Source organism: Panonychus citri, unplaced genomic scaffold, assembly GCF_014898815.1.
Source record: "Panonychus citri isolate SS breed McGregor unplaced genomic scaffold, ASM1489881v1 Contig00108, whole genome shotgun sequence".
Lineage (NCBI taxonomy): Eukaryota > Metazoa > Arthropoda > Arachnida > Trombidiformes > Tetranychidae > Panonychus > Panonychus citri.
This window is the reverse complement of record NW_026515513.1, coordinates 509,607-537,237: the sequence shown is the minus strand read 5'-3', so window position 1 is coordinate 537,237 and position 27,631 is coordinate 509,607. Positions and strand designations below refer to the sequence as shown.

Here is a 27,631-nt window from a genome sequence, read left to right as displayed (position 1 = left end):
TTTTTCCAATAGGAACTAGATTATTGACCTATCAATAGTGTCAGTAAACTAAATTGTTGATATTTAAAGGCCTGGATAATTTATGAATTGGTGATTTAGATGCAATTAAATCCAGGAAATGAATTACTTTCTTTTCCCAACTAAACCAATTGTCCAAGTTTTCATATTAAACAATCAGGAAATTAACTTTGTTTCTTGATTGTGTTTTGGTTTCATCTTCATTATTAATAAAATAAATAATAACAAAGTCACTCTGAATTGATTAACTTGTTGATTCCTCGTTAATTGTTTACTGGTAATGTAATGACCTGACTTTCCAATGCTCATGAACCAAACTCATGATGATTATGATGATCAACAATCAACCATTCAATTTGTAAATTAGATTGATCAATTTTCTGTGTTTTCCATCATCTTATTAAACCAATTATATTCAATAATTAGATCATCGAGTGAGAATAAGAGTAGATGAGAGAGAGAGAGAGAATCAGGAAGAAATCATATATAAATAACAAGCAATCAAACTGAGTATTTGATAATCATTCTCATCGTCTTTAAATTAGTGATATTAAATTAGTGTTTAGTTAAATTGTTTCAAATTGCAAGAAGGTTTAAGAGAAACCAAAAAAGAAGAAGAAAATGTTTCTGTGGATCAATTTAATCGTTCTAATTTGTTATTGTAATTCCGTTTTCGCCGTTAATCATGTTGATTCCAATTCGTTGTCATCGGAGGCAAAGTTAACCACTGATTTAGTTATGGACGCGTTTGAAACTCTTCGTCGTTTGATTATTGAATCAACTCATTCACAGGAAAAAGATTCAGCTAAGGAAATCGCTCCACAGGCTCAACATTATTCACCATTACAACGAATGGATCCTTTGTTTTTACCCAAATCGGTTATCCATGAAAGTCGAGACCCTCAAACTCCCGTTATGGGTAAATTAGTTGTTAAACTTGATAATATGCAATTCACTGGATTGTCAACATTTAAGGTTGAACAAGTTGCCGATTCGGGTCCTTGTATGACTTTCCAACACACAATACCCAAATTAGAAGCTTGTGCTGATTATAGTCTTGAGTATCATCTTTTCAATGAGATTCCATTGCGATTATCTGAAGGACAGTTAAAGGCCACTCTTCCCAAGGCTCGTGTTAATGGTGGTTTCTTATCGTTCACTGGTTCTCTTGCCGATTGGTCGGTTAAATCTAAATTCAATGTGACCACAACTGTTGACGATGATATTTCACTGGCCGTTTACCCGAAACACACGATCTCCGAAAGGTTTGTACTTCAAAAGAGTATGGATAAGCTTCAGGCCGCTGTTAAATCAAGTTTACCACAAATATCGGAGATGTTGAAAGGAGCCTACACCAGAGTTATCGAAATGAAATTAATCAAGTGAAAATTAGTCATGATATTATGACACCTTTATAATCAACAATCAATATGTTTCATCTTTTATCACTGTTAATAAATTAAAGTTGAATGTTCCGTTGTTCAAGTAAATTATTGTTTCCATCCGAAAACAAAATCGTCTCCAATTCTTATAATTATTACAATTGTTTTTTCTTCTTCTCTAATTTTACTTTAATTTTTTGCCCTTTTTCAAAAATTTCTCGAATTCAGCTTCATCTGTTAACAGATATTCATCACTGGTAAGATCATTTTTCGGTTCATTAGATGAATCTTGTTTACGATTTGCAGGTTCATCATCAGGTTCATCTTCGGGTTGATCGGTTGGAGATGAATCTTTCATCGGCTTTTTGTCGACGATCATTTTTATATTGTTGCCTTTTTGTTTATTCACCAAGAATCGGACATCTTTTGAAAACATGGGGGAAATTCGAGAGGAAAATGTGTCCAGTGGTACACTACGAGACCCAGCGATTGTTATGTGAATCTCTTTGCCCTTGTCAATCCAACGGTTAATTTGATCCATTTTTATCTTAAGATCATTGGAGGCGATTGAAGTTTCAAAGGTTATCCTTTTAATATCTTTACTTGTATTTGGTGTTTTCTTTGACTCTTTAGCGTTCTGATTATCGGTTGATTTGATTGTTGTATCATCTTTCGTCTCATCTTCCATTGAAAACGCTTTATGTCGGGGTTTCAGCTGATATTCGGGAAATTTGGGTTTTCCTAGAATTTCCATAGCCACCAAGGCAAATCCATTCTTTTTAGCGATTGTTTCGGCTTCTTGTTTAGTCTTATGTCCAATCACTTTACCATTTTCATCATATAATCGGATAGTTTCTGATGATTGAGTTTTACTATTTTGAGCAAATAACAAACTTTGAGACGATTGGAAGAATCGCAATTGAGGTGAGATAATTGTCTTGATAATCGATTCATTTTTTAAGACAGTTTGAAACGTTAATTTAATGAAATTCATAATCTAAGTTGAACCAAAAATCAAATCTAAAAGATAAACAAAAACAAAAACAAAGTCAATTTTTCATTCAAAATTTCATCAGATGAAAAATTCATCGGAAACAAATGGACAAATCTTATCATTGAATTGAGATGAACATTAATTACTTACTAATTAAATCAAATTCTTATGTTACATATAAACAAATAAACATTTAAGGCACATTTAAACAACAATTTACTAATTACGATGTGAGTCCAGAGACACAAACAGATGATCAACAATGTGAATTTTTCAATGGAAAAGAAAAGCGGTAAATTTGGTTTCCACCAATTCACATTTAATTTAATTGTTGTGTTTAGAATTTGAAATATTACAAACGATTAACTTTTCCAAAACTCAATACAACTAATAATTGACTCATCTTCAATTAGTTTAACATGTTACAGGCAGAAAAGTACAAATTATGACAATTAATCAATTGGTAATTGCAAGAAAATTTGATAAACTTTTAAATTCAACAATTAGCTAATAAAAGGTAATATATTTTTTCCTGAACGCTAATTTAGTAATCATGAGTTAATTATTGAGTTACTGTTATGATAAAAATACAATATGAACAGTGATATGATAATTGAACAATTAACTAACTGGTAAACTTATGATTTACCTTGGAATTGTTATTTTAATCAATTGAAATATCTAAAAATTGATTGGAAATTGTTGATTTCTGGCAAAATATAATAACGATTAATCTAATTGTTACAACATTATCTTTTATTACAAATTGTACGGAAAGTGAAAAGAGTAACAATTAATCTGATCAGGAGGCGAAATTTTCTTGATTATAAATGAAAAGCGAATCATATAAATACTAAATTGTTACAGAGTTTTTATTATTTGAGTAAACTGTTATTATCTAAAGTAAAACGAGCAATTTAATTTAGTAAAAATGGTTAAACTAATTGTTGCTGTTCTGTTGATTTCTTGTTACTTGGGCTTATCTTTGGCCGATTCACCGAGACGAGGACGAATCCTGTCCCACAACAAGACGATCGTTAATTGTGCTAAATTTGGTCGAGCGGCTAATCAACATACTTGCGTTTTAGCCCCATTCGCGGAAGAAGGTCCTTTCTATGTACCCGATAATCCACTTCGATCGGACACTATCGATGGTGAACCAGGAATTCCACTCGAACTGACCATCCAATTGACCGATTCTCGAGACTGTTCCCCTTTATCTGGTCTCTATGTTCACATTTGGTCAGCTAATGCCACCGGTAACTATTCTGGTGTTAATGAGTCCGATTTTGACACACCCGGTGAGCTTAGAGTCAAAACTGTCTATGCATCCCGATCACTTCGAGGTCACCAAATAACCGATAAAAACGGTATTGTGACCTTTAAAACGATCATCCCTGGTTGGTATCCTGGTCGTACGATGCACACCCACATTGAAGTTTATCCAGAAAACGAGACTGATGTTGATCGAGTTACTTTCATTGGTCAATTTTATTTCCCTCGCGATTATGCCCTAAGGCTAAAGAAACAATATCCTTACTCATTGAATAAAAATCCAATCACAGTTAATAACGACGATGATGATTATGTTAACGCCGGTGGTAAAGATACAATTCTTAACATTGTTCCCGACGAAAAGGGTTGGAGGACTTTCTTCACAATGGCCATTGATCCAACAGTCATTATCCATGCCTTTTAATTGCAATTAATTGTCTTGATTATAAATAAATTTGATTCCAACTGAAAGTTTGATTTCTCTTGATTCTTTTATTATTTCGGTTTCATTGAATTAACATTGAATCTTTCGCGATGAACTGAAAATCAATTGTGTGTATTTCCAAACTGATATTATTGAAATATTGTCATAACAATTAACAATTTACTTCGGTTCTAATTGTAATCAATCAACTTTTCTCAAGATTAACTAGAGAAAAGAGAGAATATTTTAAATTGAAAAGACTTTGATTTCATTAAACAAATTTACTAATAATAACTAGAACAAGATAATGTTGAGTAATTAAGAGCGATAATTAATAAAAATCAATGAGATTTAAATTAAAAGAGATCAATTTGTTAATTGTTAAAATCTAAAAATTATTGTTACTCATTTTTTATGTTTGAACTTTGAAATTAATGAAATTGATTTTGATTACTTTCAATCAGGAAATTTATCGATTTCTGGTAAGATAATTTGGATTATATTGACCAATTTGAACAATTAACTTTTAAACGATTAGTTTAATGTATTAAATTACTAACTATTAATAATAAAAATAATCTAAAATTTAAATCGAGAACTTTGATCTTGTAGCAACTAATTTTGAGTACAAGAAAGGATTATTAAATTTAATCAGTGACTTTAATCAATTCCATACAAAAACAATCAGTCACAAATTTTGTGAATTAAATTTAGCAACAATTAAAAACGATGGACCGATAAATTGTATTGGTTTGTAACCTTTCACAAACACTGAGCAATGGTCTGAGAGAAATTTGCATCTCGATTAACTGATTGCTGGAAACAAAGGGCTAGTCTCCACTCGAAATGGCCAATTAGTTAATTGTTATTCTCAAAACTTGATGAAACATTTGAATAACAGAAAATTAAAAAGTTTTCTAAATTTCAAACGACATAAAAAACAATTTGAGCCTCGAAGTCAATTATTAATAAAATGTGATCAATTTGATCCCATTTGCACCCACGATTTGATTGTGATCAGTTGGAAACAATAGATGAAGAAATACAACCATAATTGATTAGTTAATCATGTTAAACTGACTCTTAGGACAAATTGAACAATTAAAACAGTTAATTTTATAACAATTAATCTGATTGTTGAGGGAGAAGCAGAGATAATATTGTGTAAGGACTTGGAACAAAATTAGTATATAAGCTAAATGTAACAAAGAGTTTGTATCTAAATAAATTGTAATAATCAAAGTGAAACCAATTAAAGTAATTAAAATGGTGAAATTAATTGTTTCTGTTTTGTTGATTTCGTGTTATTTGGGTTTATCTTTGGCCGATTCACCAAGACGAGGAAGTAGATTGGCTCACAACAAGACGATCGTTAATTGTGCTAAATTTGGTCGAGCGGCTAATCAGCATACTTGTATTTTAGCCCCGTTCTCAGACGAAGGACCTTTCTATGTACCCGATAATCCACTTCGATCTGATCTTGTTGATGGTCAGCCTGGAATTCCTCTTGAATTAACTGTTCAATTAACCGATTCTCGAGACTGTTCACCTTTATCTGGTCTCTATGTTCACATTTGGTCAGCTAATGCCACCGGTAACTATTCTGGAATCAATGAATCCGATTACAATACCCATGGTGAGCTCAGAATTAAAACTATTGATTCATCTCGATCACTTCGAGGTCACCAAATAACCGATAAAAACGGTATTGTGACCTTTAAAACGATCATCCTGGTTGGTATCCTGGTCGTACGATGCACACCCACATTGAAGTTTATCCAGAAAATGAGACTGATGTTGATCGAGTTACTTTCATTGGTCAATTTTATTTCCCTCGCGATTATGCCCTAAGGCTAAAGAAACGATACCCTTACTCATTGAACAAAAATCCAATCACCTACAATGACGATGACGATGATTACATTGATTATGAGGGTAAAGACGCAATTCTCAACATTATTCCCGACGAAAAGGGTTGGAGAACTGTCGTGAAAATGGCCATTGATCCTACAGTCGTTATCCATGCTTATTAAATTACAATTGTTTCGTCGATTTCTTGATTGACTAAAAATTTCTTATTAAAATATGAAAGATTAAAAAAATTGTCGCTCATTTTATTGAATCTTTATCATGACCAACACTCATATTGAATTTTTCGAGTCGATTCGAGTTTACTAATGAACTTTTCCACTTCTTCTTTGGTCAATTGATCGTTTCCATTGAGGATAATTTGTTTGATACAATTACGAACATCATCAGGCATTTGATTTGAACTTCCAGCAATTAGGATTGTACATTTTTTTTCAAACATAAATTCAATTAGTGTTGATTGATTAGCGATCATTTCATCTTGAACGTAGTACTTTTTATCAGGATTATCTCGGGAAAATGCAGTGAACACTTTTAAATGACCAGAGGCCTGATAGTTAATCCATTCGTCTTTGAAATAGTAATCAAATTTACTAAATCTACAGCCAAAGAATAAAATATTATCGAAAATATTATCAACCACTCTCTGTTGGATTATCGATCGGAACGGAGCGATCCAGTTCCAGGTCCAATCATAATCAACGGATCGATTGAAGGTATTTTAAAATCTCCAGACCTAATAGTTAAATTGATTGCATCTCCTTTACCAATTCGAGCCAAATAATTTGAACATAGTCCAAGCCTTGGTTTACGAAGTTTGGTTCGATATTGAACAACAGCCACTAGAAGGTGAAGCTCATTTGGGTACATTGACAATGAAGAAGCAATAGAAAAGGCTCGAGGTCGAATACACGGAATAAGATCAAGAAGATTGTCCAAGGGAATCTTCGAACAGGTATGAGGAAAATCGGATAAAACCTCAAGGATATTTCGCTTCGGTTTGTGACAATAATTGTAAAGATCTTGTTGACCCTCAGTGGAAGCGAATTCTTTAAGTTTTTGTCTCTCCGTCTCATCGGGACTAAATTTCCAAATAAGATCGAAAAATGATCTTTTAGGAACCGAATGAATGTCTAAATATTTTGATACCAAAGTTCTAACATGTAATTGTCTAGGTAGATAATTGTAACCATCAGATTCAATGAAATCTTCATCAACTCGTTGACATTGAATTAGTAAATTTCCATCCAAATTAAGTAATTGCAAGAAAGAATCAACTTCATCGGGAAAGTTTTCTCCTTGAATCAAGGCCACATCTCCAGGAGAGTAGTTTAATTTTTCCTGACCATTAAGGTCAATTCGTATGAAACGAACTTCTTGGAAATGGTCAGTTGAAGTAACTCTTTCATTTGAGATAATTGATCCAATTTGCTCTTCCAATGGATCCAAGTTAAATTGTCCATCGTCAACAATTGACACTTGGAAGCTTGATTTAAATGGAACTCGATTATTTTCAACATTTCCCTTGATTTCTATCGGTACTGTCATTAGGTTTCCAATTAGGTTCCAAAAATTGGTCAACCAAGGGTCAATCGAGGCCCATAAACCTAAATCATGTTGATCATCACCTAAAACTAAATCAGTAATCATATTTGCTCCAAGTGATTGTAACCTTTTGTACAGCTTTTTACCAACCACATTGTATTTAATGTAAGATGAATCACCTAAACCAATTACTGTTGTTGATAGATGATTAAGATAATTAGAGGGCAAACTACGTCTCATAATAAATGACCAAAAGGACTTTAAAGGTGTTGGCTCGTTCCCTTGACCAGTAGTTGAACAAATAAACAGGACAAACGGCTCATTGATTAGATTATCACTCTGGTAATCAGAAATGCTCATCACCGCAACGGTTAACCCACGATCCTTTGATTGTCGGTAAATTATCTTGGCTACATCTTCACAATTACCAGTTTCACCAGCGTATAAAATTAACAAACGATTAGCGACCATCGTAACACAGCAATTTAAATCAATTCCAAATTGTAAACAATCAATTTTTCACAAGATTAAAGGGCAACTAGGAAAAGGAGAAAATTAGAAACACTTTGATTTCTATTAACAAATTTGCTAATAACAATCGAAGTAAAATAATGTTGAGTAATTATGGAAGACAATTAAAAGAAATCAATGAGATTTAAATTTGAAGAGATCAATTTGTTAATTGTTAAAATCTAACAATTAATGTTACTCATCTTTTTTTTGTTTACACTTTGTCTCAAATGAATCGATCAGCTGGTTAACCGATTTTCTCATTTTTTTTTTGTTCTTTCATCTGATTAGTTAATTTCTTTTTTCTTGTTTTAATTGTCGTGAATTTTGTTAATTAATGGATTACAAATCTTTGATTAACTTATCTTTCCAGAAAAATATAATTACTTTTAATTTAGCTGATTGGGAATCTTTAATTTTCCAATGTTTTGTTTTGTTAATTGTTTTGATTGTGACAATATTTTGTTTCCATTTTATTAAATGTTTAGATTGTGATTTAAGTTTACGATTTAATGAGATTTATTTTGATTACTTTCAATCAGGAAATTTATCAATTCCTGGTAAGATAATTTGGATTACTGGAGCTTCGAGCGGAATTGGTGAGGCTTTGGCCTACCAATTGGCCCAATTTGGAGTTAAATTGATCATCTCTGGACGGAATGACAATCGACTTGAAAGAGTCAAGAAAAACCTACAATTAAAAGGTAATTTCAATTCTTAATTGTAATTAGATTCTTAAATTGTATTCTCTTTTTCTCGTTAAGGTTGCCACGAGAATGATATTCTCGTGGTTAAATTTGATCTGAGGGATCGAGAAGCTCATCAGCCCGCTTTAAATTTAATATTGGAAAAATTTGGAAATGTAGGTTGTTACCTTTGTACTTTTGTTTGATTTGATCATTGATTACCGAAGTAATTGATTGTTAATTGTTATCCAATTTTCCTTCAGGTCGATATATTTGTTAACAATGCCGGTACTAGTCAGCGATCTCGATTCGAGTTAATTGAATCAAGGGTTGATCAAGATCTATTTGAAAACAATGTCTTCGGTGGGGTCAGTTTAACACGATTACTTGTTAAACATTGGTACTCGAAAAATTTGGCCGGACATGTAGTAGTGACCAGTAGTATCGTCGGTAAAGCTGCCCTACCCGAATGTGCCTCATACACCGCATCTAAACACGCTTTACATGTAAATGACAGCCTTAATTGTTGATAAATAGCGATTCAATTTGTAAAATTTTTCCACCTTCTCCTTATTTTTTTTGTCCCTTTCATTAGGGTTACTATGAATGTCTTAGGTACGAAGCGGCATCTAAAGGAATCAAGGTAACAATGATCTGTAGTGGTCCAGTTAAAACGGAAATATCGACTGTCTCTTACACAGGAGTTTACGGTCAACCTTTGGGAATAATTTTACCAGAAAATTCAAGCCGAATGGATCCAAATCGACACGGGAAATTAATGTTAATCGCAATAGAATTACAACTTGAAGAAAGCTGGATAACAATACAACCATTTCTTTGGTACTGTTATGCTCACCAATATTTTCCCACTTTAAGTAAACGTTGGTTAATACCAATGGCAAATAAATTATCACAATCTCGTGACAATTAACCAAACAAACCAACAAAACTCAAACCCAAATCCAAACCCCTAAACAATAAACAATAAACACCAACAAAAACAAAACCAATTTGAAACAAAAACCAAACAAACCAAACGAACCAACGAACCAACAAAAACAAGTCCATCCAAATGGTGACCGATGAAAGAGACACAAAAACCAAACCGAAACCCAAAGAAATCACCAATCAATCTCTAATTACAATCAAACAAAAGTAACAATTAAAACCCTTTCCCCAGAAAGGATTATCATCAAATGAACCGCTAGAGTAAATGAGTAAATAGAAGGCGCTGTTCCTCAGCTGTTGTCAGAAGCATAAGCTCAGCTTTGAGCAATTGGAGTCATTTGATTCACTTTGTTTCTAATTAAATTTAGTTGATTTTCTCTTTTTTTTTGTTAATAAAAATAATAAAACATTTAATTCACCACTTACCATGTTGATTAGTTATTCTTAATGGTTTAATCTTTGGATGATTTTCACCTTTTCAATGATGACTTCAACGCTGAAAACAATTGTGAGCAAGAAAAAAAAGCGTTACCAGGCAAATGGATTTGACTTGGATCTTTCATGTAATTATTTATTTACTATTTACCTTTCTCTTTCTTTCCTTTCTTTTTGTTTCTTCTATTCTTTTTTTCCCATTGTTATAATAGTCTGTCTTTCATTCGCCTCTTTTTCTTAAAATACTCTGGTAATTCATTAATTTTCCATTACTTTTACTCTATCGCCAATACAAATTGTTCTCTCTTGACGTTCAATTCCCATTAACACTCAATGGAATATGCATGCTTGGCCTACCTGTTCAATTTTTCTTTTCTTCCAATTTTTTTATCCTTTTTTTTTCTTGCCGATCTTGTTTTCTTTTTCTCTTGTAACCTTCCTTTTCTGCTGAATGTGTTTATTAACCAATTTTTTTAGCACCTTTTCAAATTCTCTCTTGTATTCGCTTTTTCCCGTGTATACATTTGCTTTAATCTCTCTCTCTCTCTCTCTCTCTCTTTGTTGCTTGTTCTCTCTCCTTCTCCTAATCAACCCTCTTGTTTCATCTATTCCTCATGTTTCTTAATTTTCTCTCTTTTTTTCTTTCCCTCTCTTCATCTCATATACTTGGTCTCTCTCTCTCTTGTGTCTCTTTCTTTATCTTTAGATATCCTACCTAATTTAATTGCAATGGGATTTCCAGCCGAAAGGCTTGAACGTGTTTTTCGTAATAACATTGAAGATGTAGTTAAATTTATGGAAGCCAAACACAAGGATCATTATTTTATCTACAACCTTTGCTCCGAGAGGAGTTACGATCATTCAAAGTTTCACAATCGAGTTTCTGTTTTTCCAATTGATGATCATAATCCACCTCCTTTTGAATTAATTAAACCATTTTGCCAAGATGTTTACCGTTGGTTAAAACAAGATTCTCGTAATGTGGCCGCCATCCATTGTAAAGCAGGAAAAGGTCGCACCGGTGTAATGGTTTGTGCTTACATCCTTCACACCAATAAAGATATGGATGCCGATTCAGCGTTAAACCTTTATGCTGAAAAGCGAACTCATAATAGGCGAGGTGTTACAATACCAAGTCAACGTCGGTATGTTCACTATTATGAAAGGCTAGTCAAAAGTGGTCTTGACTATATGAAGATTCCACTTTACATTCGTTGTATTCGTATGGATCCTATGCCACTTTCCCTTAAAACAAATTTAGTCCCATCGGTTGTAATTTGGGAAGGTAAAGAAATCGTTTTCAAAGGATGTTTAGTATGGAGACGATGGCAAGATACTGGAATTTATACTGAATTTCATTCTCCCGTAAGATTAAATGGTGACATTAAAGTGGAAGTTTACAATGGTAAAATTGATTTTAGTGCAAATCATAACAAAGTGAAAGGAGATAGAATGTTTACTTTTTGGTTCAATACTTTTTTTGTTAAATTAGAATCATCATCTTCTACTTCATCCACATTACCATCATCAATCTCATCATCAACTCTATTATCACCAACATCCAACAATCTTACTACCACTACTTTAACACAACACCAACACCAACAATCCCCACCATCAGCACCATTAGTAAATCAGACACAACAACAACAACAACAACCATTGGCAACAACTACAATCCTAGATAATATTAAATCAACCTTTAATCCACTTAACCACTTTATGTCTAAACCTGTACCCATCCCGTTGTCAACCGATTCTAGTAACACTTTTGGCAATCCAGGAGTTGTAACATCAGTATCTTCACTTGTAGTTGTAACCAATAATAATAATGGTAAAATTCCAGGTAAATTTAAGGTAACATCTTCATCACCCTCTTCGCCATCTTCTTCTTCAACCAATACCACCTCTTCCCATAGATTGAGGTCTCGATCAACCACAAATTCATACGTAATGATGCTTAATAATTCTGAGAACTCAACACCTCACGATGAGAACAATAAATCATCAAGTGCTTCCTCTCATCATCACCATAATCATCATATTCTCCATCATCACATCAATAGTAATGGTACAATTTGCATATCACCTTCATCAAATCTTACTTCCAATTATAACTGTGTTACAACAATACCCAAAGTGAATGGGATCTCATTCAAATCGATTTCAGATCAATCCTCTTCACTACCATTACAACAATCACAAAATCACCAACAGCAAAACCAACACCAGAACCAACTACAATTACCAACCCAAACACAAGCCCAACAATCCCAACAACAAATCCAACAACAACAACAACAACAACAACCAACAGCAAACAAAGGAAAACCATTGATTTATAATAACTCATCTTCATCATTCAACTCATCTTCTATTATCGACCCCAGGAAAAACTCACTCTCTGGTTCAAATAAAAGTGAATTAACTCTTCAAGAAGAGTTTACTTTAAATCTTAAGAAAGAAGACTTGGATAAATTAAGTAAAAGTACCAATCCTGATTTCCAAGTTAGTATCAAATTCTCGATGTAAATGTCAAAATATTAATTAAAAATAAGTTTTGCATAAAATTACATCAGTGGAGATCATCATCATCATCCCACCGAGAGAAAGAAAATGCAGAAAAGTTAATTGTGAAACAATTTATTTAGTTTCCTTTTTGTGCAAAACAACAAACAAAACAAAACCTTTTAAATTGTGAGATTTTTTTTTTTTTTTCTCAATAATAATAATATTATTATTATATTAACTCAATTTTTGACAATTAAGAGATACATAAGAAATTGACTTAATTACTTTTTGTTCTTTAACCAAAAAAAAAAAGTTTATTATCACAGTTAATTTGGTAAAATTTAAAATTCTTGCCTGTGAAAGCGTTTCCTTATCCAAAGAGGAAAACCTCATGACAACAAAATTATGACAGGAAGAGAATTGTGATTAATTTTGTTTGTCGAAATAATTATTTTACTCTATTGTCCCGGATATTCACGTTCAACAAATTGGATCAAATTATCTAATATATCATAAGAATGATAATCTATATTCATATTCATGCCCAAATCAAGTTTTCTATTAAATCAATTGAATGTAAGGTAAGTACCTAGAAGAGAGAGAGAGAGAGAAACTTTAATTAGAAGCCTTGAATTAGCCGATTTGCATCATTAATTCAGCTTCGTTAGTCGATTTGGTGAGGGGATCTTTCGACTGGCTCTGGTTGTTAGAGAGAAAAAGAGAGGGAAAGGAAAGAGAAAATCGCAAGAGAGAAATGAACGAAGGCGTGGAAATGGAAAGCCAGTTGGAAGAACAAGTGACTGAGCCGTTCTAATGAAATGGCTCAATAACACATGAGAACACATGGTAAAAGTATGAGAAATTTTTCTTTAGAATTGATATAAATTCTAATTTTCAATTGGTTTTACAGAATTTAAATATAATATTTATAGACTAAAATTTAAAGCATCTTAATATAATAGATTGGAAGTTTGATCTTCCTCAATGGATTCTGATTCTTTTTATTAATTATCCATATCTCTTGTCTTTTCGTGTTAATTACATGCAGAATTGTTTTTCCTTATCCAAAAAGGATAAATAATTCTGTGATCGTTGACTCCGGAAACAAAAGGAGTAAAAACTTTTCCTCCTTTTCTAGAAACAATTGTCAATGAGGGAGCGTCAATATAAATTGACCCTTAATTGATGATTTTATGACAATTTCAAAGATAAGGTCAAAATAAGATCTTGACGATGAAGAAGCTTTTTTTTTGAAAATGTTTTTTTGTTTTCATCACAAATAAAGATAAGATTTAATCATATTTTGTTTCATTTTTGTTTTGCTTTTGTCTTCATGGCATCAAGTTGCTTTTTAAACCTAATTGTCCTTTCGTTTTACGATTGGATGAATTAATTTGTTTACGTTCACGTTCCCTGTCTCTATCTCTGTCCTGATCACGATCTTTTAAATTATTAACATCAGAACGATCTCTATCTCTACCTCGATCTCGTTCTCGATCACCTCCCCTGTCTCCTCGATCACCTCGGTCTCTACGTATTCCTGATTGATTTCGAGAACCAGATGAATTTGAATTATTCATTGATCGTCCTTGATTAGCTCCCTGAACACCACTAGAACCACTTCTATTGGTATTGTTGTTATTGTTATTATTATTATTATTGTTATTATTATTGTTGTTGTTGTTGTTGTTCCCAGTTCCTCGATTAGCTTGTGACCTTTTCTCTTCCACGTTGAAGCGATGGTCGTCAAAATATATTGGCTGAAAAGGAGAGAAGAATTAAGATTAATATTGAGTAGAAAAAAAGTTTAACCTTTGGGAAATAAATGAGGACTTACTTTCATAGAAAGAATTTTCTTTACAATAGACGGATCATCGAAAGTGACGAATCCGTAGTTTGGAGTTCGTCCTTGCTTTTGGTTTGTTCTATTTATCCTTACGTCGATAATGTTACCATACTTCGAGAAGAAATTACGAAGTTGATCTTCCGTAATATCTTGAAGAAGATTACCCACAAACACTTGCTGCTCATCTGAGAACTGTTGCTTACGTACACTGAAATCACCACTTGAATCTCCTCCTTGGGTCGTATCATTTTCCGCTCCTGAAGGAGTTATTTCCCTATTCTCATTACGAGCTTTCCTTCCTTGCTCACCTCGAGACCCACGATTTTTAGACTCTCTTTGATTATTTGAAGTGAGAGGCTTACTAGCATTAGAAATATTGCTAACTTGATGATTAGTTGTAGGCAGAGGTGTCACGGAGGGACCAGTTGATTGGGTATTGTCTACATTCTTATCGTTAGAAGACCTACTGAAAGAGAAATATAAAGAAAAAACAATTTTTAATCACATGTAAAACACCATTTACTCATCTCATTTTTGGACTCAATGAGATCATCAGATTTATATATTAAAGGAGGTATCGCTCATAATAATTCAGATAGGGCAAGTCTGAATTTTTAATAGTTCATCATGTTAGATCATTGGGGTTGTTTGTTAATTGAAAAAGATCAATGGATTTATGAGACACTTACGAATGCTTATTCTTGTTAAAAGTTGGAACATTAACTGCGACATTATTTCCATCGATAGGCTTAACCACCGTATTATTAGTTGATGAAAAAGGTGGTGAATGGAGGATACTGGTCGTACTTCCAGGATTCTTACTGACCATATTTGCATAGGTCTTAGGCTCGTTTGAGTTTCCACTCTCTTCTTGAGTAGCTTCATAATTTTGCTCCTCTGAGCCATGTGACCCGGAGCTATCATTAGCAAGACGATCTTCTCCTTCATTATAACCTTCATCAATGTTATTACCAACTGGTGAATCGATTTTAGTCTTTTCCACTACGATAGTTTCTACAACAGGTATTTCAACAGTCTCTTCGATATGGGTTACTTCATTAATATTACCATTGATATTAAGTTCAGGATACTTGGGTACTTCATTAGTCGGACAACTGCTAGTCACGTTATCGGCGATGACCGCACTGTTAAAGTGCTCAGTAACAACAGCGGGGGCAGCTGGAGTAGCCAATTGAGGTTGATGTTGAAGAATTGGTTGTGGTGTTGGTTGTTGTTGTTGTTGTTGTTGTTGTTGTTGTGGTGGTGGTGGTGGTAGTTGTTGTGGTAATTGTTGTGGTAGTTGTTGTGGTTGTAGCTGTGGTTGAGGTTGAGGTTGAGGTTGGGGTTGTACCTGTTGATTGACTGGCGAGGGTTGGACTTCTGTCCTTTCAATGCTTACTTCATCGACCATTTCCGCCTCGCACATTTCATCATCATCTTGATCTTGGTAACGAAATATGTCTGTTCTTACATAGTAATTGGTTTGTGATCTAGGAACCAATACAAAAGTCTGAATAAATCTCCTCATCGGCTGTGAATCATTGGAGAGCTCCCCGATAACCTAATTCGAAGAAAACAAAAAATAGAAACAAGGACAAGATGAGGAAAAGTATTGATTAAAAAAATGGAAAACATAAAATTTATAGCAAATTAAAGAAAATAAATCGGTAGATTAACATGAGAAACGAATTAACAGTTCCCTATGTTAGATTATCTAATTTCTATCTTCCTGAGAGCAGGAGAGATAAGATGATATAGTTATCTATTCTATATGAATAGATGAGGAAGAAAAAAAACGTGGAGCACTCAAAATAAAGAGAGAATATACAAATGAAATGTACCTGAATGACTACACCATTACCAACAGTCTCAAGACTATCAACATGGATAATTTTAGTGTGACAATTCTTGAAATTGAGCGACATTATTTTCTTATATATATTTTCTTGACCATAGACAGCGCTTGGTGGGTCTTCAGACGAATTGGAACCAGCATGTAACAATGCGGATTCATCACTGTAAAACCTGTAGGAGACAAGAAAAATATGGTTAGCAACAGAGATACAACACGAGGTAACGCCATCATTTTTGCCAATGAAAAAAAGATAGGAAAAAACGACGACGAGAAAAGAGGTAAAAAATCAAATGGGTGCGATAGAAAATGTAAAACAAAAAAGAGAAAAAAAAAGATTAAAATAACAGAAAGAGCTTAATGAGATAGAATCAGCATTTAACCCGAAAGAGAAGAGAAAAAAATGCTGAGAGTAAATTTGCCAGGTTAGAAGAGTCGAGCTACCCATTTCCTTTCCTAGAGTTAGTGCGTGAACTGAGCAAGAGAGAAAAGAAGACAGAGTATGGAAAGAGAGTAAAAGAGAGAAAAAGATGTTCTCTGAATCTGTTTCTTTTCTCTCTCTCTTTCATTCTATTCTCTATTCACTGTCAGATTCTCTCTCTTCTAATAAACCACCCCCTTTCTCTCTCTTACCATTTCTCTTTCTATTTCTCAAACATTTGCCGGATTTCTCAACAAAAATATATATAAATATTCAGAATACAAGTAGCAGTTTCCTCCAACATGGAATTAAAAATATATTTTCTTCTTCTTCTCTTTTAAAAGCGAACTTTCTCGAACAGCAAAAACGGAGTAAAACAACAACAAAAAAACAACAAAAGAAGGAACAAGAAAAGTAAAAAAACCAACCTTAAAGAGAAGCAAAGAAAAACGATGAGAAATACATGAGTAAAATGAAAGCAATACAAACCTATGTAAGATGTGCGGGCCGGAGTTCAACATGGTATAATATTGTCTAACAAAGGCTCTACCAATGGCTTGGGGATTAATATCTGGTGTGGAAGTCGTTTTCGTATCAACATTATTAGTATTATTATTATTATTAGAAAGAGTAGACAATGTTGTTGAGGGAGGTGAGAAAGTAGAAGAAGTGATATTTGGAGTTACACCAGGAGACACATTGGTTACTGGTATGGCCGCTGATGAGGCGTAAGAGGCGCTTGAGGACACAGTGGATACTTTAGTATTCATTTTGTGAAACATACAGAGAGAGAGAGAGAAGAGAAGGTGAGAGAAGAAGAAGATAGAAACACGATTATTTTTGTTAGGATTAAATTAAAGGGGAAAAGGAAGGTGAAAAGAAAAGGAGGATGTTACAAGGGTCAAGAACTATTAACAAAGAGAGAGAGAGAAAAAAAACAAGATAAAGAGTAACAATTTAATTAATTAATTACAAATCAAATTTTTAAAAAAAATTAGATGAATTCAGTTTTACTTCACTCTTACTCTCTCTCTCTCTCACTCTCCCTCTTCATTTCATCTCTTTCTTTAGCTCTGCTATTCTAACGCCATCTCCATGTGAGAGAACAATTTTCGTTTGGCTGGCGCGTTTTTCGAAAATTAGTTTTCCAAAAGTTTATTAATCATTTGGATGGAAATTAAAGAAAACAATTTTCATTTTAATTGTATCAATTTGATTTTTTCATCTTTTCTAATTTTCTTAATTTTGTTTATTGTTAATTTTGCTAATTATTAGAGTTTTTTTTGTTTAATTTTTCTCTTCCATTCTAAATGGTTACAATTTATTTCTTTCATTTGAAGCCAAGAGATGACGACACTGATTCGTTAATTGTGATTACAATTTATTTCCTCAATGAATACAATTGAATTTACTAAACGATATTCTTGCGATTTTTTTTTTGTTGATTGTAAATCATTTTAATGAGTATAATTAATTAATCCGATTTTGATTTTGATTTGTAAACTTGCTGTCAAAATTTTTCTTATTCAAAAATAAACATTGAAATTAATGATGAAATTAACTGACAATCAAATTAATCATTTTTAATAATGATAAACAAAAACAATTTGTCAAGTATCATATCTCATTCTTTAATTACTTTATAATTGATAACAATCAATGACCGATTAGTGTACAAATAGATTAGTAATGATAATCAATATTTAAAAATGAAATTAGATTCAAGAAGTTTAAAATTAATCAGTAATTATGTTAACCAATTATAGTGAAATTAAATTCATTTGGATTCAAATTTAAATTACCAAGAATCTTGCCTTTAAATTATCAACATGATCCCGATCATATTTCAATAAAATTCAAACAAGACAATCAACTAATCATTTGATAAAAGATAAATGAATCATGGACAAAGTCTTAATTTTTTAATCACAATCTAAATCACAATTGAATCCTGGATTGAGCCCCAAACAGAGAATTAGTAAAAAATGAAATCAAGAAAACAAAAATCTCAACAAATATCAATTACCATCAAAGTTTCATAATAATTAATGAAACAAACTGAACAATTTATTTCTAGATAAATGATTGAAATGTTCAGTGAATACATGATATTAACTAACTGAGAATCTGTAAAAATGACAGAATTGGAATTGAAAATAACCAAGACAATTTGACGAAAAGGTTGACCATTAATGATTTTCAGATTGTTCAAGACGATTGGCAACAATTAGATAATCAATTTGGAAAATGAGTTAAACTGTAAAAGTGAAAAGTTTCTAATTATCAAGTGGAAAAAAAGTAAAAGGGGAAAAAGATAAATATAAATAAGGAAAGAAAAAACTGATTTCTATCTGGGCCATGAGACCAGTGGAAAGATGATAATAAATGAAGATGATGATGAAGAGAAGACATAAAGTAATTGTGAAAAAAGATGAAGATGAAAAAAAAAGTTCTGAAGGAAGAGGAAAGAAAGAGTAGAAAAAAAGTAAGGTAAGAGATGAGAAGAAGATAAACAAAAAGGAAGAGAGAGAGAGAGAGAGAGAGAGAGAGAGAGAAATCGTTCACAATTTATATTCTATGGTGGAAAGGCCATGCTGCAATAACAATGATGAAGATGAGGAAGATGATGAGGAAGAAAACCTTAACCTGGAAATGAGTTCCTCCTCTGATTCTGCATTGACGTCAGTAGAAATCAGCTGAGCTCGTTGACCTAGATTCCGATTTCATTGAAATAAGCCAATATGGAGCAACTGGGAGTGAGAAGTGAGAGGGAGTGATGAGGGATTGATAGGAGAAAGAGGAAAGAAAGAGAAGATTATCAAGGGGGTGGGAGAAAATGAGAGAGATACACAACATGTATATATAAACACACACACACACACACACTACACACACAAAGGATTCTCAATGGAGTTCACTCAACGAAACTTTCGCTTAGGTTATAAGAAAACTAAGAATGATGATTAACCCAGAAAAAAAAGTAATAGAAGAATGGAAAGAGTGTAAATAGATTGACAAAGAGAAGTAAGAGAAAAGAAAGAGATATGAAAATGTAGAGCAAAATTCAGAGCAACTTTCCAAAAATAGATTCACCATTGAATCGATGAAGATTCAGAGCAAGTTTCCTAAAATAGTTTCCATTGAATCGATAACCAGACCTAAAAATACTCTTACATAGACTTTTCTCCATCTCTACTCTCTCCCCAACTGGTTAACTTTAGGTTCGTTCAGTGGAAACAAAGGAGAAAAAAAAATCACCATGAACTCAGAAAAATAGAAAACGAATACGATGATAAGTTTTCAATTTTCTTCTTTCGAAATGAAAACAAAAATTTCACAATCAAATCTCATTGCGAATGCAAATCAAAAGAATCAAATGAATCTCACATGAAATAGAATACAAATCTACAGAAAAAAAAAGATCCATAATCATCGAAAATAATAAAATTCTATCCAATAATAACATTCGAAAAATTAATTCCAATCAGAATTGTAATTAATTTCCCTTTTCTATTAACCCGCTTCAAGTGTTTTCTTATGGGAATTTCGGTTAACCAATAGATGGCAGAGTTTTCACCCGTTGGTGTTTCTATTAATTGTTTATTGTTCACTCTCTTTCCCCCTTAATAGTTAACCTGATTTAATGTTTTTTAATTGTTTTACTGATTAGTTTTATTCCGCAATTTGATTGTCTTACCTTCAACTTAATTATTTGCATCGTGATTTCGTCAAAATTTGTACCTCATGTCACTTAAATGATATGATTTGTATTGGGCGATTTCTTTGCCGGTAGTTTTTCCTCTCTGGTTGGTTTTCAGTTTTTTTCTTTTCTTTTTTTTTTGTTTTTTTTTTTTTTTTTCTCTCGCTCTCTTGCTGGTAAGAGTTGGAGAGAGAAAAAGGACTCATTGGATTGCCTTTGGAAATTAATCCTTATTGCCTTTAATTGTGAATGTTTGGTAACAAGCAATTGATGTAATTACACTGAGATGTAATTTAACTGCTGATGTATTCGGTGCCTTTTTGATCATCGTCTTCTGACTTTGGTTTGATTGTTTTCCTTTTTTTTTCCTTCTCTTCTCTCTCTGGATTAATCGTTTTAATTTTTTTCTCTGGTGTAGATTTGTTATTATTAGTATATTATCTCCATCGTCATTTTCTACAGTAAGTAATATTAATATTTGTGTTGGGTTAAGGTTGACGTTGGGAAAAGATGATGGTGAAGATGAAGATGAGGTTTGGAAAAAGAAAGAGAGTAGAGAAAGAGAGAAAAATATAAGAATGAAACTCTGAAAATTTATGAATGAGTTCAGAATGAATAACAGAGAGACTGAGCAGAATATGAGAAAGATTTTATGAATGAAGAGATAGAAAGAGAGAAGGTCGTGAGGTCATAAGGTCGCAGGTCGAAATAGTTTCTCTCTCTCTCTCTCTCTCTCTCTATCTTTTCTCCTTTACTTTTTCATCACCATCATCATCATCATCTTTTTCTCCATCTCTCAATCTCTTTACTCTTTCTCTCTCTCTCTCTCTCTCTCTTTCCACATCCCCTTTATACTCTCTTTCTCTTTTGCTTCTATCTTTTTCTCTATCTTCTTGCTCTCTTTTTTCAATCTTCTCTGCTCTTCTGTCTCTCTCTATTTCTCTTTCTCTCTCTTCTCATTTCCCACCACCAACTTCTATACTAGTTTTTTCTCGTCTCCATTTAGTTTTGGAACCCAAGCCAAAGTTAACACAGAACTTCTTCTTCTTCTCAAACTTTGCTGTTAACTAGTTGTTTTAACTGCTTTTCTTTTTTTGCTTCTTTCTTTCTTTTTTTTCTTCATCGTCACCAATAGCATCATCATCATCATTTCTGGCTCTCTTTCTCTAACTCACTATCTGTTCTCTCTCTCTCTCTCTCTCTCCTCTTAAAGCGCTTGTTTTTACCTCGGCTGTGTTGTGTTGTCTGCTGATTACTGGTGTTACTGTGGTGTCTGTTTGTGCTGCTTTGCCACGTTGGATATTAAACATCACATCGTAACAAGGGCCCAACAAGGCTTACCAGGCCATTGTGATCACGTCCTTTCTTTTTTTTTCTTTTTTTCTCTATCTCATTACAATTACTCTTCAGGTATTCGTCATTCTTGAAACTTGAAAGACCAACTTGATCACCATCCATTTATATTTAACTACAACAAAAACCTCCAATCAACTTGAAGCAAAGTGCAAAAGAGAAAGAAAAAAAGTATTATATATAACATACACACAAACTTATATATAAATATATAATATATATAAATTTAACTTTGTGAACCAACAAGTGAATTATAATATATATATATCAACAAATAAGACTTAATCATTCAACTTATAACTATGCCTGGATCCGGTGGCCACCGTAATATTGGTAATAATCCAAGTGGTGGTGGTGGCAGAGGTGGTGGGGATGGTAGTGGCAGTGGTACCAGTGGAAGTGGTGGTGTTAGTGGTAGTGGTGGTGCTCGTCGCTCTGATTTCCCGTTACGTATACTTGTTTTATCAGATATGGTTGGAGCGATTATTGGACGATCGGGAAATACAATTCGTTATATTACAGAGGAAACTAGAGCTCGAGTTGATGTACACAGAAAAGAAAATTCCGGTTCAATGGAAAAAGTTATTACAATTTATGGTAGCCCAGAAAATTGTTCAAAGGCCTGTGAAAAAATTATGGAGGTGATGCAACTAGAATCTGATAACACCAATAGAGGAGAGATACCGCTTAAAATACTTGCTCATAATAGTCTAATTGGTCGAGTGATTGGTAAAAATGGAGCTACAATCAAACGTATTATGGAACAGACCAATACAAAAATTACTGTTTCAAACAATTTACATGATGTAAACTCTTTCAACATGGAGCGAGTTATTGAAATACGTGGTCGTTTATCAGAGATTTGTGCGGCTGAACAGATGATCAGTAACAAATTGAGATTAAGTTATGAGAGTGATTTAGCTGCCATGGCACCGACAATGCCAATGTATCCGGGACTTCATCCAATGGCAATAATGTCAACTTATGGATCAGCCGCTGCGGCTGCTGCACATGGTTATCATCCTGCTGGTCCCACTGGTCCACCACCGCCTCATGGAAGAGGTTCTGGCCCTGGTTCTGGTCCTGGTGGAGGTGGTGGTGGTGGAACTGGACATCATCATAACACTGGTGGTCCAGGTCATCATCATCATCATCATCCATTAGGTCCTCATCATCCAGCAACTGCTCCAACCGGACCTGGGCCCTCATCATACGGTCTCTATGGTAGCCCATCTTACATACCTCCCGTTATGCCTTATGGTACACCACCTCCTCCTCAATTGCCATTAGCCCCAGGTCCCGGTGGATCACCTTTATCAACTTTGACATCAGAGCAAACCAAGGAAACTGTATACTTGTATATACCTAATGCCGCTGTCGGTGCCATAATTGGTACTGGAGGTAGTACCATTCGAGATATGATAAACTCTTCAGGTGCAAGTATTAAGGTTGCTCAGCCTCCTAAAGATGAAAAATCAAGACAAACACCTCCCAATGATCAACAATTGTCTTCAAGCCAAGAGCCACAGGCTCAATCTGAACAGAACCAGCAACAGTCCTCAGAGACGCAATCACAGACGCAACAAACAGCTCAACAACAATCACAATCACCTTCGTCTGTACAATCGTCCTCTTCCTCTCCCTCCCAAATTTCCTCTCAACTGCCATCACCATTATCGCAAACATCAGATAATAGAACGAACGAGAGAAAAGTAACCATAATAGGTACGCCTGAGGCGCAATGGAAAGCTCAGTTCATGATATTTAGGAAAGTTGGTTACGAGGGACTTTCTGGTCCTCAAGAGGCCGCATTGAAGGTGGAAATTATGGTTCCTTCGAACCAAGTGGGTCGTATTATCGGTAAAGGAGGTGTGACCGTTCGCGAGCTTCAAAATTATACTCATGCAATCATCAAGTTACCCGAAGAGGGACAAAATAGTTCTTCAGACGAGACACCAGTCCACATTATTGGCGATTTTCTTGCCACACAAGCCGCTCAAAGGCAAATACGAGCTTTGGTTAATAGAGGAAAATATACCAATAGTAGAAAAGAAACTGGTGGAGATCGAAATGACAAGAATGACCGAATAGGTCGAACAGTTGAACGAACGGACAAAAACGCAACTACTGGTGGTGATAGTGGACCTGCCGTTACCGCTGGAGGTGGTGACGGTGGTAACATTACAGAGAAGAATAATTCAAGTCATCAAGTGTGAAAATTAAAAACACTAATTGAACAACATTCAACTACATTGACGGAGACATAGAAAGAAAAAAAATTTAAATATTGTTTCTTAATTTTTCTCATATGTCTATCTCTCTTTTTCCTCTTTCCTCTCTCTCTCTCTCTCTCTCTCTCTCTCTCTCTCTCTCTCTCTTCTCCTTCCTCCATTTTTTGCTCTCTTTTTTTGAGTTTTTTCCTCTTCCTCTTCCTCTCTCCCTCTCTCTCTTTCTCTCTAATCGTCAATGGTCAAGCAAAAACAAAACAAAAAAGTGTTGATCAAAAATCGTTGGAGAATCTTTTGGGAGTGTCACCTCTATAAGGTATTCGGGGCAAGGCGTGGTCCAGAGTTTATATTGTGTGAAAACATGTATAACTCTTGACCAAGTTTGTCTTTCGGTTATCTTTCCCTTCTCTCTCCTTCTCTCTCTCTCTATCTTCTTCTCTATCTCTCTCTGTATGTACCTCTTTAGAGGAAGTTAATCTAATTGCACGGACACCTTATAAAACTAAAAGATGCTTTTGATACCATTTAAAACATAATCTAAAATTTTCTAATAATTTTTATTTCAATTACCGCGATTTAAACACCAACATCTAAATTGTTATTATTTAATTATCAATAGTTTAAGTTGATCTTCATCAATCATCTTTAAATCATCATCATCTACCACAAACCAACATCATCTTCATCACCAATACACACCAAACATCAACATCTCTGAAAGAAAAACAAAACTTATTATATTGTTAACTCTTAATCAATCTATCATTCTGATTATACAATTAGATGCAAGACTTACACTAACTACAATTAATTGACTTCAAAGCTGTTCGTTCATCCAATTTTAGTCTGTTATCCATAAAAGGCAAACAATTAACCAACTAAACACAGTCAACAATTACAATCAACAAGATAATTGAAACAAAGCAAAAAAAAAGAGATTAATCAAATTATCCAGGTTAACCGTTATGTATCGTTGTTAATTTATTATCAATCCTATTAATTAATTAAAACCGCAACAATTAAACTCTAACCTCTAACTGGTAAACTAAAACCAAACAATTAAGACAAAATTATCAATTGTAATCAAAAAGGCAAAAAGAGTTAAAATTTTGTTTTCTACTCTGTAATTAAAACTTTTTCCCCTTGATTTTCCTGTTAATCAGGTTGAATGATTCTAATCAATTGTGATTAATAATCTCAGTTAATGTAATTATTTTGTCTGGATCACAAAAAAAAGGAATCAAATTGTTTAATCAATTAAATTGCTACAATTTGTGACACATATGTAATTTTGTTAACCAGATATTGACTGAGATTTGTTTTAATCACTTTGATAATTAACAAAAATTAGATTGTTTTCTTTTTGTATCAAATTGAAATTGTTAACAAATGTTTATTTTAAATTCCGTAGGATAAATCACTGGTTTAATTGTTACTATTTATAAACATTGCTGTGAGGGTTAATCATCATCGTCATCTTCATCGTCTAAATTAATATAGTCCTTTCATTAATTTAATTAATGAATCTTTTTTGTTCTTCCTTGATCATTTTCTTGTAAAATTAATTTAATCCTCTAAATATGTTGACTCTGTTTGTATTTGAATTATATTTTTTATGTATATATAATGATATATATTAAATTAAATTATGATAAAAATTAATTTCTTTCCATTTTTGCTTTTTTCTTTTAGCAATAATCCCTAACTGAAAGGGATAGAATCTCATCTGGAACTGAATTAAATTTAGTATTGCAATATTGAATGACCATCGGAAGTAAAGTGTCCAGAACAAAATTAGCATTGACCACAATTAACTTTCTTTGATTACGAAAGGCATCATCACGTAAACATTTATCAATATGCCTCATGTGAGCTTTAAACGGAGTGACCAGAGCGCTGACCATTAATTTATGGGTGAATAGAGTTGATAATTTAACCAGATCACGAAGAAAGTGAAGATATGATTTAGCAAATGATGTTGTATTACTGGTAAGTGAAAGTCGACATTCATCGTAAACGTAACTGTTTAAATTAAGGCTACACTCTTTCATTTCCTCCAAAAATTTGGACATCGCTGGTTTATTGCCAAAATTTTGTGGTAACCATTTATCGTTGGTACATCGGTGTTTAATTGCTTCCAATAGTTTATCTCGAGATTCATTGATTATCTTCTCTATTCCCGGACGTAGGCGTTGATCACAGTAAAATACAAGGTCTAAGTGTACATTGGATCGTAATTTTTTACACTGATGATTAACTATGGCGATACATTCGGAGGCAATTGATGGTGGTACTTGAGTGGTGAAAACGTGGCCACAAAAAGAGTCCAAATAATGTTGAAGTTTCTTTTTAACCCAAGAAACAAGACAAGCCATTGCCAGGGAGAGAGAGAAACCTGTCATTTTATCGTTCATATTGTGTAATGAAATACTATCCGCGGATGATAATGTTCCAATCGCTGATGTGGTACTGGAAAGGCCAAAAGCTCTACGAAATTCTCGGCAACTTTCTTGAATATTCGTGAAGAAAACGGTGCTCATCCGTTCGATATAAGGTAAAGTTGCACCTTCTTTCTTTTGCTGCATTAAACAGTATCTTAGAATAGCACTTCTTTGAGCGAGGAAAAGTTCTGCGGCCATTGATGATCGACCTAAACGAATTAATAGATTAACTGCTCGTCTAGCAGCTCGAGGTCCACTTTGCATTGGTCTATCGGGTACAATTTCAAGCTCTTTGGCAACTGCTTTGATTAGATCTTCAATTTGTCCGTTAATCTTATTCTTAAGATCAGCTTGTGATGGATCTTCGCAAAATTTTGGGTAAAGGGCAAAATGGTCATTGAATTTGTGTACTAGATTTACTGCATCTTCAAAATTTCTCTGAGCGATGCAAACATCAAGATCTTCCGATAATTCAATTAACCATGTAGGTGCCATTTCAGAATCAGCTTGACACTCCTCCTCAAGTAGCTCAGATTCACCAAAAGGAACGCCAATCGGTGACATACCCTGTTCCATTTTCTCACCAAATGTCACCGAATTATCACTCGTAGTGGAACTTCCCATTCGTCCTGGTGTACCTGGTTTACCACCGGTAATTGAAAGTCTCCGATCATCCAAACTTCCAACAGTTCGATCACCACAAATTGACATCTCTTGAAGTGAACATATTAAATTTTGCTCCTCACTGATTAACTGTGACAATGAAGACATTTCACTTTTAAGGAATGATATTTCTTTCGAGGTTTCAATGAACAATTGATAATTTTTGTAAACATTTTTCTTAAGAAGGGCATTTGTCTCTTCGCATAAATTTTTCACTTTAATTCTTGCCTGTTGAAGAGCCTCAACACCAACACTCGGCTTATTAAGAGGTAATTCTGATAAACTATCGAACATTTTCACTCCAATTAAACTGAACCAGTTAACAAAAAGAAAATTTCAAATTCTCAAAACTCAATCAGCAATCGAATAATCATAAAAGTAGTGAATTAAAATCAATCATAATTAAGAAACAAAAGTAAAAACAATTGTCTTTATTTTCGTGACTGAAAAAAGAATCAGCTGATTGGTTAAAGGGAGAAAAGAACAAAAAAACGCGCCAAATATGAAAAAGAATAAAATTAAATTCGTAT

General features: G+C 33.5%; 9 protein-coding genes across 12 annotated transcripts; 5 read left to right on the top strand and 4 right to left on the bottom strand.

Moving 5' to 3' along the window:
- Nucleotides 1–1,429: 1,429 nt before the first annotated feature.
- On the bottom strand, nucleotides 1,430–2,673 carry LOC128389504 (uncharacterized). The gene is made up of 2 exons (XM_053349105.1): nucleotides 2,545–2,673; nucleotides 1,430–2,420 (listed from the first exon to the last, which is right to left on the bottom strand). The coding sequence occupies exon 2, from the start codon at nucleotides 2,392–2,394 to the stop codon at nucleotides 1,585–1,587; it is 810 nt and encodes a 269-aa protein (XP_053205080.1). The 5' UTR covers nucleotides 2,395–2,420; nucleotides 2,545–2,673; the 3' UTR covers nucleotides 1,430–1,584.
- A 652-nt stretch (nucleotides 2,674–3,325) lies between these two features.
- Nucleotides 3,326–4,093, top strand: LOC128389540 (uncharacterized). Its single transcript, XM_053349144.1, has one exon. It carries the CDS (start codon nucleotides 3,326–3,328, stop codon nucleotides 4,091–4,093), a length of 768 nt encoding a protein of 255 aa, XP_053205119.1.
- A 1,266-nt stretch (nucleotides 4,094–5,359) lies between these two features.
- Nucleotides 5,360–6,126, top strand: LOC128389539 (uncharacterized). The gene is made up of 2 exons (XM_053349143.1): nucleotides 5,360–5,798; nucleotides 5,867–6,126. Exons 1-2 carry the CDS (start codon nucleotides 5,360–5,362, stop codon nucleotides 6,124–6,126), a joined length of 699 nt encoding a protein of 232 aa, XP_053205118.1.
- Nucleotides 6,127–6,179: 53 nt separating this feature from the next.
- On the bottom strand, nucleotides 6,180–8,205 carry LOC128389502 (NADPH-dependent diflavin oxidoreductase 1-like). The gene is made up of 2 exons (XM_053349102.1): nucleotides 6,699–8,205; nucleotides 6,180–6,561 (listed from the first exon to the last, which is right to left on the bottom strand). Exons 1-2 carry the CDS (start codon nucleotides 7,976–7,978, stop codon nucleotides 6,222–6,224), a joined length of 1,620 nt encoding a protein of 539 aa, XP_053205077.1. The 5' UTR covers nucleotides 7,979–8,205; the 3' UTR covers nucleotides 6,180–6,221.
- Nucleotides 8,206–8,211: 6 nt separating this feature from the next.
- Nucleotides 8,212–10,076, top strand: LOC128389503 (dehydrogenase/reductase SDR family member 7-like). Its single transcript, XM_053349103.1, has 4 exons — nucleotides 8,212–8,721; nucleotides 8,782–8,879; nucleotides 8,967–9,209; nucleotides 9,299–10,076. Exons 1-4 carry the CDS (start codon nucleotides 8,355–8,357, stop codon nucleotides 9,632–9,634), a joined length of 1,044 nt encoding a protein of 347 aa, XP_053205078.1. The 5' UTR covers nucleotides 8,212–8,354; the 3' UTR covers nucleotides 9,635–10,076.
- LOC128389501 (phosphatidylinositol 3,4,5-trisphosphate 3-phosphatase and dual-specificity protein phosphatase PTEN-like) lies at nucleotides 10,073–12,840 on the top strand. The gene is made up of 2 exons (XM_053349101.1): nucleotides 10,073–10,214; nucleotides 10,793–12,840. Exons 1-2 carry the CDS (start codon nucleotides 10,115–10,117, stop codon nucleotides 12,616–12,618), a joined length of 1,926 nt encoding a protein of 641 aa, XP_053205076.1. The 5' UTR covers nucleotides 10,073–10,114; the 3' UTR covers nucleotides 12,619–12,840.
- Nucleotides 12,841–13,536: 696 nt separating this feature from the next.
- Nucleotides 13,537–17,751, bottom strand: LOC128389499 (ras GTPase-activating protein-binding protein 2-like). Of its 2 annotated transcripts, none has more exons than XM_053349098.1 (5): nucleotides 17,206–17,751; nucleotides 16,285–16,468; nucleotides 15,133–16,004; nucleotides 14,435–14,909; nucleotides 13,537–14,357 (listed from the first exon to the last, which is right to left on the bottom strand). In XM_053349098.1, the coding sequence occupies exons 1-5, from the start codon at nucleotides 17,496–17,498 to the stop codon at nucleotides 13,929–13,931; spliced, it is 2,253 nt and encodes a 750-aa protein (XP_053205073.1). In that variant the 5' UTR covers nucleotides 17,499–17,751; the 3' UTR covers nucleotides 13,537–13,928. The 2 variants fall into 2 exon arrangements, with proteins under 2 accessions (XP_053205073.1, XP_053205074.1); XM_053349099.1 differs by having other exon boundaries at nucleotides 14,435–14,906.
- Nucleotides 17,752–20,329: 2,578 nt separating this feature from the next.
- LOC128389419 (insulin-like growth factor 2 mRNA-binding protein 3) lies at nucleotides 20,330–24,540 on the top strand. 3 transcript variants are annotated; one of them, XM_053349010.1, is made up of 2 exons: nucleotides 20,330–20,522; nucleotides 21,630–24,540. In XM_053349010.1, exon 2 carries the CDS (start codon nucleotides 22,072–22,074, stop codon nucleotides 23,983–23,985), a length of 1,914 nt encoding a protein of 637 aa, XP_053204985.1. In that variant the 5' UTR covers nucleotides 20,330–20,522; nucleotides 21,630–22,071; the 3' UTR covers nucleotides 23,986–24,540. The 3 variants fall into 3 exon arrangements, with proteins under 3 accessions (XP_053204985.1, XP_053204983.1, XP_053204984.1); XM_053349008.1 differs by having other exon boundaries at nucleotides 20,330–20,877; XM_053349009.1 differs by having other exon boundaries at nucleotides 20,330–20,877; nucleotides 21,552–24,540.
- Nucleotides 24,541–25,268: 728 nt separating this feature from the next.
- On the bottom strand, nucleotides 25,269–27,550 carry LOC128389420 (exocyst complex component 8-like). Its single transcript, XM_053349012.1, has one exon. The coding sequence runs from the start codon at nucleotides 27,393–27,395 to the stop codon at nucleotides 25,686–25,688; it is 1,710 nt and encodes a 569-aa protein (XP_053204987.1). The 5' UTR covers nucleotides 27,396–27,550; the 3' UTR covers nucleotides 25,269–25,685.
- Between the last annotated feature and the right edge of the window lie 81 nt (nucleotides 27,551–27,631).